The sequence below is a fragment of the Geotrypetes seraphini genome, chromosome 2 (assembly GCF_902459505.1).
Source record: "Geotrypetes seraphini chromosome 2, aGeoSer1.1, whole genome shotgun sequence".
Taxonomy (NCBI): domain Eukaryota; kingdom Metazoa; phylum Chordata; class Amphibia; order Gymnophiona; family Dermophiidae; genus Geotrypetes; species Geotrypetes seraphini.
The window spans coordinates 301,237,885-301,250,029 of NC_047085.1; the positions used below are offsets into that span (position 1 = coordinate 301,237,885).

General features: G+C 51.8%; 1 protein-coding gene across 3 annotated transcripts in view; it reads left to right on the forward strand.

Annotated features, from left to right (window-relative positions):
• CYTH4 (cytohesin 4) overlaps positions 1 to 12,145 on the forward strand; it is a 187,112-nt gene that overhangs the window by 144,512 nt on the left and 30,455 nt on the right. For all 3 annotated transcript variants that reach the window (XM_033929891.1, XM_033929890.1, XM_033929892.1), the window contains exon 11: positions 7,989 to 8,060. In XM_033929891.1, the coding sequence (XP_033785782.1) occupies positions 7,989 to 8,060 (72 nt within the window). The remainder of the gene's footprint in view (positions 1 to 7,988; positions 8,061 to 12,145) is intronic.

A 12,145-nucleotide genomic window follows, 5' to 3' on the forward strand; every position in this document is an offset into this window, starting at 1 on the left:
ACTGAATTGTTCTACAGGCTTTAGGGGGAAAAAAATGAATGCTTTTATTATTAGTATTATTAGCATTCTTTAAGCTGCTTTCAGTCCCCAGATAAAACAGAAGTCAATTTAAAAATAAAGATAAGTCTTTCTTAAAGAAAACTAGTACAATGAAGGTGGCAAGTGTGTGGCACAGTGGTTAAAGCTACAGCCTCAGCACCCTGAGGTTGGGGGTTCAAACCCACGCTGCTCCTTGTGATCCTGGGCAAGTCACTTACCGTATTTTCGCGGATATAACGCGCACCATTGTAAAATGCGCACAGGGGTATAGCGCGCAGAAATCACGATGATATGTACAAAAACTTTTCTATACCGCGCTCAGGCATATAACGCGCATGCTGCCCGACTCTCCTTTCGCCCGCCCTGACTTTCCGTGCGCTGTCCCGACTCTCCGTTCACCCCCCCTGACTTCCGTGCACTGTCCTCCCTTGAAGTCCTGTCCCCCCTTGAAGGTCTGTCCCCATCCTGAAAGCCTGATGCCCCCCCCGACGTCCGATACATCCCCCCCCCCGGCAGGACCACTCGCACCCTCACCCCGAAGGACCGCCGACTCCCCAACAATATCGGGCCAGGAGGGAGCCCAAACCCTCCTGGCCACGGCGACCCCCTAACCCCACCCCGCACTACATTACGGGCAGGAGGGATCCCAGGCCCTCCTGCCCTTGACGCAAACCCCCTCCCCCCAACGACCGCCCCCCCCCAAGAACCTCCGCCCGTCCCCCAGCCGACCCGCGACCCCCCTGGCCGACCCCCACGACACCCCCACCCGCCTTCCCCGTACCTTTGTGTAGTTGGGCCAGAAGGGAGCCCAAACCCTCCTGGCCACGGCGACCCCCTAACCCCACCCCGCACTACATTACGGGCAGGAGGGATCCCAGGCCCTCCTGCCCTCGACGCAAACCCCCCTCCCCCCCAGCCGACCCGCGACCCCCCTGGCCGACCCCCACGACCCCCCCACCCCCCTTCCCCGTACCTTTGGAAGTTGGCCGGACAGACGGGAGCCAAACCCGCCTGTCCGGCAGGCAGCCAACGAAGGAATGAGGCCGGATTGGCCCATCCGTCCTAAAGCTCCGCCTACTGGTGGGGCCTAAGGCGCGTGGGCCAATCAGAATAGGCCCTGGAGCCTTAGGTCCCACCTGGGGGCGCGGCCTGAGACACATGGTCGGGTTTGGCCCATGTGCCTCAGGCCGCGCCCCCAGGTGGGACCTAAGGCTCCAGGGCCTATTCTGATTGGCCCACGCGCCTTAGGCCCCACCAGTAGGCGGAGCTTTAGGACGGATGGGCCAATCCGGCCTCATTCCTTCGTTGGCTGCCTGCCGGACAGGCGGGTTTGGCTCCCGTCTGTCCGGCCAACTTCCAAAGGTATGGGGAAGGGGGGTGGGGGGGTCGTGGGGGTCGGCCAGGGGGGGCGCGGGTCGGCTGGGGGGGAGGGGGGTTTGTGTCGAGGGCAGGAGGGCCTGGGATCCCTCCTGCCCGTAATGTAGTGCGGGGTGGGGTTAGGGGGTCGCCGTGGCCAGGAGGGTTTGGGCTCCCTTCTGGCCCAACTACACAAAGGTACGGGGAAGGCGGGTGGGGGTGTCGTGGGGGTCGGCCAGGGGGGTCGCGGGTCGGCTGGGGGACGGGCGGAGGTTCTTGGGGGGGGGGCGGTCGTTGGGGGGAGGGGGTTTGCGTCAAGGGCAGGAGGGCCTGGGATCCCTCCTGCCCGTAATGTAGTGCGGGGTGGGGTTAGGGGGTCGCCGTGGCCAGGAGGGTTTGGGCTCCCTCCTGGCCCGATATTGTTGGGGAGTCGGCGGTCCTTCGGGGTGAGGGTGCGAGTGGTCCTGCCGGGGGGGGGGGGGATGTATCGGACGTCGGGGAGTCGGCCGGGCAAGAGGGCTTGGGCTCCCTCTTGCTCCGATCGTGGATGCGGGTGCGGGTGGGAGCGCGTGCGAGCGGTCGTTCGGGGTGGGGGTGCGAGCGGTCCTGCTGGGGGGGTGAATCGGGCATCGGGCGGGGTGGGAACTATGTTTAAAAACTTTTGTATACCGCGCTCAGGCATATAACGCGCGAGGGGTATGCGCGGTACGTAAAATCACGTATAATGCGCGCGTTATATCCGCGAAAATACGGTAATCCCCCCATTGCCCCAGGTACATTAGATAGATTGTGAGCCCACCGGGACAGACAGGGAAAAATGCTTGAGTACCTGAATAAATTAATGTAAACCGTTCTGAGCTCCCTTGGGAGAACGGCAGTGGCGTACCTAGGGTATGTGGCACCCGGGGCCCATCATTTTTTGACACCCCCCCCCATTTATATGAAAAATATGATTTTTAGTACCAATCTACATATCGCACCACAAGAGTGTACCTAGGAAAAGGCTGCATCTTAAACACTGCAGTGAGCACTAGAACACCAACACATACATTGTAAAACTAAACAAGCCAGATCCCGCACAGTCAATTGGTCCTGTAGTCAATGCCAACTGAAAACTATGTCTTTTTCATACACACAGAACAGAGATACACCCTCGCCCAAAATGGAATAATCACAAACTAAAAATAGAAATATGTAAACAAAAGTTAAACTGATCCGCCATGAAACCAGACCCTGGATACAATGCAACACCACAAAAAACAGTAACACATGTCCTCTAATACAGTGCAAAATATAAAGACAGTAGATGTAAATTTGAAAAAACTGATACATAACAATCACCACTTTATAAATTAACAAATAAAAATAAAACAAATAATGAGAAATAAAAAAATACCATTTTATTGGACTAATCCCCGTAAGCTCGGTCCCCATCCCCGCAAACCACCTGATTCCATCCACACAAGCCTTGAATTGTTTATATTAAAGTATAAAAAGAAACAATATTCTGTACAATTGTCAATTTATAAATCAGCGTCTTTTCCCCACTTTCTTCCCCATTTCCCTTCAGCATCCTCAGCCCACTCTCTCTCCACTTTCCTTCAGCGCACGCACATAAAAACAAGCAAGTAATTTTATATCATTTTCATTCTATTCATTCATAGAAATTAAAGTCTAGATAATGCCAGTCACATAACAAAACATGATTTTACAAAAATAATTCCCTGCAGTCAAGCCTGCAAGGATTACTAGATGTCTTTCAGCAGTTCCCCTCCCTCCCCCTTACCTTTGTGGCCAAGTCAAAATGATCTACCAACAATAAAATTTTAAAAACACAAAGCACGCTGTACGAAGAGAAAATGTTAATTATCATTTATATTCCGCGGGTTTTCAAAGAGGTCAAGGCAGATGACTTTATGCAATGTCACCTCAGTAACAACTATACAAAAATAGACAAATATTCCCCCTCCCTTTTTACTAAACTGCGATTGCGGTTTTTAGCGTAGGGAGCTGCGCTGAATGCCCCACGCTGCTCTCGACGCTCATAGGCTCCCTGCACTAAAAAACTCTATTGCGGTTTAGTAAAAGGGGGCCATAGTGCAAAATATAGACAGCAGATATAAATTTTCAAAACGGACACATTTTGATCACTAAGTTGAAAATAAAATCATTTTTCCTACTTTTTTGTCTGGTGATTTCATGAGTCTCTGGTCCTTCTTCTTTCTCTCTCCCCCTGGCTCCCCTCTTTATTTCTGCCTTTCTTTCTCTCTCCTCCTGGCCCCCCTCTTTCTTTCTGCCTTTCTTTCTCTCCCCCTTGACCCCCTCTTTATTTCTGCCTTTCTTTCTCTCCCCTTGGTCCCCCTCTTTCTTTCTGCCTTTCTTTCTCTCTCCCCCTGACCCCTCTTTCTTTCTGCCTTTCTTTCTCTCTCCCCCTGGCCCCCTCTTTATTTTTTCCTTTCTTTCTCTCTCCCCCTAGCCCGCACAAAGCCATCGTGCCGATTTCTCCACTTCCACGATTCTTTCCCTACCCTCACCCCCAAGCCAGCAGCCGATTTCTCCCTGCTCCTTCCCCGATGTCCTGAACTTCATCGGGCAGCAGCAGCATTCACAATTCACTGCTGTTGCCCGCTTCAGGCCTTCCTCTCTGTCGGGTCCTGTCTTCATGAAAACTGGAAGTAGGCAGGACCCGGCAGAGAACAAGGCCTGAAGCCGGCAACAGCAGCGAATTGTAAACGCTGCTGCTGCCCGAAGAAGGTAATGGAGCACCGAGGCAGTCCGCTTCTCCCCCCTCCCAGCCGAACCCCCGCTGACCCTCCTATTTCTCCCCCCCGTGAACCTTTCCGACCTTCCCAGCGAGAGCAGCAAACCTCCTTCGCGGCTTTCTCCTCCCTCTGCCGCGTTACTGATGACGTCATCAGTGATGCGGCAGAGGGAGGATAAAGCCGACGCTATTGGAGGGAGGTTTGCTGCTTTCGCTGGGAGGGTCGGAAAGGTTCACTTGGGGGGGGGGGAGAGATAGGATGGTCAGCGGGGTTTCGGCTGGGAGGGGGGAGAAGAGGTCTGCCTTGGTGCTCCAAGGCCTGGCGCCATTACCTTTTTCGATAATGGCGCCGATGCTGCTTTCGCTGGGAGGGTAGGAGCGCGATAGGGACCGGGCCAGCTGTGCACCCCCCCCCCCTAAGGCGGCACCCGGGATGGACCTCCCCCTCGCCCCCCTTGGTACGCTACTGCCCTGGGGAAACAGCCTGCAACAAGATCGCGCGATGCCAGAGATCTTTGCCTGCTTCGGCTGTTTCCTCCGCCGCGGTCCCGCCCCTCCTCTGACATCAGAGGAGGGGCAGGACCGTGGCGGAGGAAACAGTCGAAGCAGGCAAAGATCTCTGGCATCGCGATCTTGCTGCAGGCTGTTTCCAGACGCGACACCCGGCGCAGGGGGGGGAACTGGACCGGACCGGGAGCACCCCCTCAGGGCTTGGTACCCGGGGCGGACCGCCCTCTCCGCCCCCCCCCTTGGTACGCCACTGGAGAACGGTATAGAAAATTGAATAAATAAATAAAATAAAAAGTATCAAACACTGATAACACAATCTTGTCCATACCACAATAAAATCTTGTACACATTAAGGTCATCCTGTTGGGGTGAAGGGACATATGCCAAGCCTCATTGTGGGGGTCTTATCCTTCCTATCTCTGGGGGGTCTTTTACTAAGCTGCGATAGCAGTTTTAGCGCACGCTAAATTGCCGCGTGCACTAGACACCAGTGCCAGCATTGAGCTGGCATTAAGTTCTAGCCGTGTAGCGTGGGTTTAGCGCACGCGGCAATTCTGCACATGCTAAAAATGCTATTGCAGCTTAGTAAGGAGCCTGTAATGTTAGCATCAGTAGTTTTCCTTGCCTCCCCATATCCCTGGCATCACCACATTTTCTTCCCCATTCTCCCCCCAGCTTGTAGAAAGGAATCAGTCGAGCAGCACTCCTTACTTTTGATGTGCTCTTCCTCTGCTAGCTTCCTCCTGAAGTCAAAACTCCAAGGGTTCCTATAATCTCCTGAGATGCTGGCCCCTAGCAGTTCCATTGTGAGCAAGAAACCAGTGAAGGAGAAGAGCTGGTAATTAGTGCTGCTCATTAATTCTCCACGCTGGCCGGAGGCCAAGTTGCAGCGCAGAGAAGAGAGACCAAGACTTCCCTGATAGTGACAGCAGTAGCCCATCTCCATCTTCTTTCTGTGAGTGTCTCTGAACTAGGGAGTGAAGGGAGTTGGGATAAGGACAGGAATTCCAGGAATGCTGAGCCTAAGATCTGGATATCCCTCAAATGCCCAATAGAGGGTGAAATCACGCAAATACAACCCACATACACCCTATAATTATTGCAAAATAGTACATTACTTCATATAAAATACTGAACAAGGTTATATAGACCTTCAACAATGGAGGTTCACTAGTAATAGTCTTTCTACAACCAGTTTGATGTATCATCAGTACTTCACAGGCAGCCTACCGAAGCACTTCATCATCAGACCTTGTTAAAAAGTTTTCTCTTTTTTTCCATTATATTTAAATAATTTTTATATTAAAAAATTGCAAATATAATTTGTATGAACAAAGTCATACTTATCTTAAAAAGAACACTAGACCATACTTCAATTAAACAAGTCTAAAAATGTCTTTGCACTTATACAGTATATAATTCAAAGCTTATTCTTATCTTCCTTACTCTTCACTAACAAAAATGGCACAGTGATGAATGGATTTATGGCTTAGACCTATGTTCCCATTGCTAATGATTCCCCAGCTACCGAATCCCTTATCATACCACCCACTCTTTAAATCCAGTGCCTCTCCCTTCCTCTTATCCTCCACGCTATTTGCTGGTCTAATGATCCAACACTTTTTCCCTTTCATTTGGTCATCCCCTCTCTTCTTGCATGCACCTCACCTATGTTGTAGCAGCAGGTCCCCCATAACCTTCCCTACCCTCACCCGTATCTTTGTCCTCCTTCTCTAGCTCTCTGCTGGGAACAGTAACCCCAACCCCGGTCCTCCCAACCAACTCCCACCCTATTCTTACAGTCCACCTTACTTCTATGGGCCAGCCCACAATATCACCAACCTTATTTTTGTTCCTCTCCTCCCCCCCCCTCCTCCCTGCTCTTCTCCTGTATTCTGTGGAATGTCCACTGTTTCTAAAAAGCTTGCCGACATCCAAGGCCTCACCACCTCTCGATCTCTCCACCTCCTCGCACTAACAGAGACCTGGATCTGCCCTGATGACTCTACTTTGGCAGCTGCCCTGTGCCATGGAGGCTACCTTTCCTCCAACATGCCTCAACCAGTTGGTCAAGGAGGAGGCGTTGGGTTGCTTCTTTCACCCTCTTGCAGATTTCAACCCCTTCTCCCACCATAATCTCAATGCTCTCTCTCCTTTGAAGTCTTGCTTCCCAAGCTCTCCGAGTAGCAGTCATCTACCGACCCCCACCCCCAATACGTGCCACTCTTCTTTCCTCACTGACTTTGACTCCTGGCTCTCTTTCTTTCTCGAACCGTCATCCCCTTCCCTAATTCTCGGCAACTTCAACATCTATGTCAATGACCCCTCTAACTCCTATGCTTCCAGGTTCCTTGCCCTAACATCCTCATTCAGTCTCCAGCTGTGCTCCACCACCCCTATACATTAGAATGGATGCCACCTAGATCTAATCCTTTCCTCCAACTGCTTGACCACCAAATTCTGCAATACCACCCTTCCACTCTTTGACCATCAGTGCTGGGTAGTAATTAGTTACAGTAACACTAGTTATTATAATTAGTAGATAACTTTCAGTGTAACTAGTTACCTTTTGATATGATTGATAAAAGTAAGTAAGTAGTTACTTTATTGTAGCAACTATTAACAGAAATTACAAGTTACTTTTGAGTTACTGTTTACATAGCTTGCAGAACTCATTAAGCTTACAATTCAACTCATTTTTTTTGCCTCGGCACAGTGCATTACAATAACTACCCATGTACTGGCTATACGTGGGGAAAGCCAGCCAAACGGGCTCTACTGAACTGAAAGAGTTGCTTCATAAAGAGCTGAACTGTTTTTGCTTACTTAAAGGGACTAATTTGCAAACTCATTTGCATGAAAGCTGGCTGTGGCCTAACCCTCAGTAAGCCCACAATGGAGAAAATGATAATCACAACACAAGCTCATTTGAGCAAACAATCATCAATAATTTTTTTTTATTATTTGTAGAGTCAGTACGTTAGTAGAGTATGTTACAAACTTTGTCTGCACCTTCTAAGCATGTGTATATTAATAGAAAATTGGAAATTCATCCAGAGAAATTCATGTAGAGAAATGATCTTAGCATGTGAGAATGACCCACATAAGGACATACTAAGGCCACTTTTTGCTTTATCTTTGTAAAATACATTAATAAATAAAACAGATCTAAGAACGGAGGAATAACAATAAAAAGTGAAGAAGTAGAGCCAGGAAATTTGAAACTGATGTTCAGAAAAATCTAGTAATTATTGTTGCTTAAAAGGCAATATAAGCCAGACAAAAATGACACTGTTTTCTCTTTTGCTTGCTCTTGTGCCAGGATAAAGAGCCACGTGGGATAATACCCCTGGAAAATTTATCAGTACAAAAAGTGAATGACCCTAAAAAGCCGGTGAGTGTAATCAAGGCATGTGATGTGCATGACATGTTAAAGAAAAACAAAACACTTCCTTGTTTACTGCCTTCATCATTATACTACTCTGAAAACATGAAAAAAACCCAAAACCCTGCAAACAGATGTTCAGTTACACAGAAGTCAGATGGCATAGTCACTCCCCAGAAGAAGAAAGATAGAATTTAGAACCTGCTAGAAACCCAGCCTCCTGCAAGCTGAAGAAAAGTGGCAGAATTTTCAGTAATAGATAAGTTATGAAGATGGGAAAAGAGAAAAGATTAGCTTGGAAAAAGGGACATGCCCCGCAACCAAAGTGAATTGCCTGTGTAAGTATTTGACCAGTGTTTTCTGTCAAATATAGCTATAGTGGTGTAATGGTCATTTGAGTGGATGGATGGTGAGTGAGTTAAATAGTTAATTTGTTTTTATTGTTTCACTGATTTCTTTATTTTACTAATTTGTTTAACTTCCTTAATCGTTTTTCCTCTACGTCTTCCAGCATGTTCCTGTTGTATATACCGTATTTTCATGCATATAACGCGCGCGTTATACACGATTTTACAAATCGAGCATAACCATGTGCGTTATATGTGTGAGCACGTTATACAATTTTTTTTTATTGCGATCCGGCATCCCCCCTGCGAACCGGCATCCTCCCCCCCGCTCGCGTCACCCCCCCTCCCCAGCGATCCTACATCCCCCCAGCACCGCAAAGACATATAGCTATAGTGGTGTTCTCCTAGGACAAGCAGGATGAGTCAGCCACATATGGGTGTTGTCCCAACAGCTCCCAATTTACGGATAAGCTCTCCAATAGCTCAGAGAGATTTTTTTTTTTTTTTTTTCTCTGAGCACGTGCAGTGCCCGGGCACCACTGGGCATGCCCGAGCCCTACCCATTTCCCCCCTTCTTCCCCCTAATCCCCAGTCTTTAGTTTCCGCCCGTTCCCATCGGTCGGATTTTTCCACAGCTCTCCATTTTTCTACAATCAAAACTTGTTCTACTTACCATCTTGAAGATGCCAGAAACATCATAGAAATGTCCAGGCTGCAGGAAAAGGATGAGCACACTGGACCCTCACGACCTGTGCGTTCGCTGCTTGGGCACAGCACACGAGGAACAGTGTTGCATGCACTGCGTCCGTCTGTCTCCACGGGCACGCAAGCTAAGGAAGAGGGCACTGAGAGACTTCTTGAAGAGAAGTGAGGCCCGAGAATCTTCCTCCAGCAGCCATCCTCATCGGAGTGTAGCAGCGGGGGATCCACAGAAGAATCCAGTGAGGAGCCTCCAGGACGTCCTGGCTCAGTCAACCCCCCCGACTGCAACTTGCCCGGTCGAGAAATCTCTCCCGGAGGTCCTGCATGCTGTCGCTAGCCGTCGGCCCCTGCAGGAAGCCGATCGGGGTTCGCCATCCGGCCCCCCCCTCCCGAAGTCATTGGGAACACCATCGGCCTCTGCCCGAACGGGCACATCGCTGGGGGCGCCTCCCAATCTCGCACTTACCCCCACGTGTGGACCGGAAGAGAAGCCATCTCCCTGCTCCTCCACAGCCCGATCCAGCGTGAAGCCACGCCCCCCAGCAACGAGGGAGCAGCAAATGGAAAGGGAGCCCGGGGAGAAACCAGCCTGCAGGCAGCCACGCCTCCCACCAATGGAGGAGCAGCCAGCTACCGGCCTAACACGCCCCCTAGCAACGGAGGAGCCAATCCCCGATCAGCCATGCCTCCAAGCAGCAGAAGATCGCCGCCCAGGTCCGCCCCTTATGCACAACCAGCCAACCAGCAGCCAGACCCGCCTCCAGGAGGAGAGAACTCGTCGGGGAACCCCTCCTGACATCAGCAGGCAGGGAGACTGCAGGGGCATGCCTCCCCGATCAACTCAGGATGCCGGCTCAGCTACAAGCAGCCTGAGAACGGGGCACAACGAGGCACGCTGCAGGGAGAGGAATCGGCACTCCCCCCACCAGCACACTCGGCATCGGGATGCTTCCCGATCTCCCCGGGGGGAGTCCTATCGCCGCCACCACCACCAGCGCAGCCGCAGCAGGGGTGACAGAAGGCACAATCACCATTCTCCTGCAGGACACAGATCCAGAGGGAGAGGCAGCAGGCGACCATACAGCACACCATCTCCCTCCAGCCCTTCTGCATCCTCACCACTGACCAAGCGACGCAAGGACTGCACGGAGGGAATGCCCCACCTGGAGCGTCAGACGACCGGCCAGGGGGTCGAGCGTCAGACAACCGGCCAGGGGGCTGACCATCAACAACTGGTCCAGCTTCTGACCCAGCTTCTCGCTCAGCAGGGGACCCCCCAGACACTGCAGCAGCCCAGCACCCAGATGAGCAGCGCCCAAGCTCTACAAGTTAACAGAGCCGCTGACATCGACACGGGGGACGAATCCGATGACAGCTTCTTGAGCGCCTACAACTCGGACCGATCCCCTGCGCCATCTCAAACACAGATGACAGCGAAGCCCCCGGCACAAGCACCGGAGGACCTAGCCTATCCCAAGTTTATCCAGAAACTCGCTGTCCTCCTTGGGATCCATGTGGGGGGACCACCAGAACCCACGCCAGAGGATGACGGCCTCCTGCAATCACTGGACTATCCCAAACAGCCAGTAGCGATCCCAGTTCATACGAACCTTCTTGACTGCAGAGACAAGATTTGGCGGACCCCCTCCTCAGGGCCTCCCACATCTAAGAAACTGAGCGCGAAGTACCAGGTCCTCCCGGTCCCAGGTTTTGACAAACCGCAGCTGCCACACAACTCCATCGTGGTAAGCTCAGCGCTCAAGAGACACAAGACGGCGCGATCGGCCTGTGAAGGACCTGAAAACCCTAGATTCCATGGGGAGAAAGACCTTCGAGGGCGCGATGCTTAACGCACGAATCGCCGCACACCAGTTCCAGATGATGCTGTACCAGGAGGCCATACAAAAAAAGATAAAACAGGCTCTACAGCTCGCCTCCCAGCCGGTACAGGACTCTCTCTCATCCCTCCTCCATGACCAAGGGGAATGCAACAAGCACCTCTTCAAGGCGGTTTTTGACGTCTTCGAGACATCCAGCCACATCGGGGGAACGGCTATCCTAGCACGGCGCTTGGCCTGGATCCGTGCATCGGCGCTCCGCGAGGACCTCCACGAGCCCCTTGCAGATGCCCCATGCACAGGAGAACACCTGTTTGGCGACAAGGTCAAAGAGACAGTCGACAGCATTAAAAACGACTGCACCACCCTTCAAACCCTCGCTTCTGACGGACTAGAACGTTGGGCCCCTCCACGAAGACAGCAAAGGAATCGCAAGCCCTTCACTGCCAACAGACGCCACTCCGCAGCACCACGCTGGCAGCAGTCTGGGAATCTACGCTCCCAGCCATATAGAAACTCCTACGTGGACAAGCGTCGCCCAAGGGACAGGGGCAATCAAAGGCAGACTGCCCCCCAAAGCAAAAGCAGAATCTTTGACTACCCCCCCGAACCAGCAGGGGCCAGTGGGGGGCAGGATCAGATTGTTTGTGAGTGCCTGGTCCAGAATCACCACCGACCAGTGGGTCCTCAACATCATCAAACGGGGATACCGCATACGGTTCGACTCCCGCCCTCCAGAAAAACCACCGCAGCGGGCGGGACACCCAACTTCAGACGAGCCTGTTCTCCTGCGACTAGCAGAGGACCTGCTTCGGGCAGATGCAATAGAGGCGGTGCCACCAGAGGAGATCAACATGGGGTTTTACTCCAGGTATTTTCTCGTGCCAAAGAAGGACAAGGGCAAACGCCCAATCCTGGACCTCCGTCATCTCAACAAGTGCATACACAAAGAACGCTTCCGGATGCACTCCCTGGGCACAGTCCTGCCCCTGATACAGCCCAACGACTGGCTAGCCTCGCTGGACCTACAGGACGCCTATACTCATGTGCCTATCCATCCAGCCCACAGGAAGTATCTTCGCTTCAAGATCAAAGAGAGACACTTCCAGTACAAAGCCCTACCCTTTGGACTCTCGACAGCCCCAAGAGTGTTCACAAAGTGCGTGGCCGTGGCAGCGGCACATCTTCGCCTGCAGGGAATATGCGT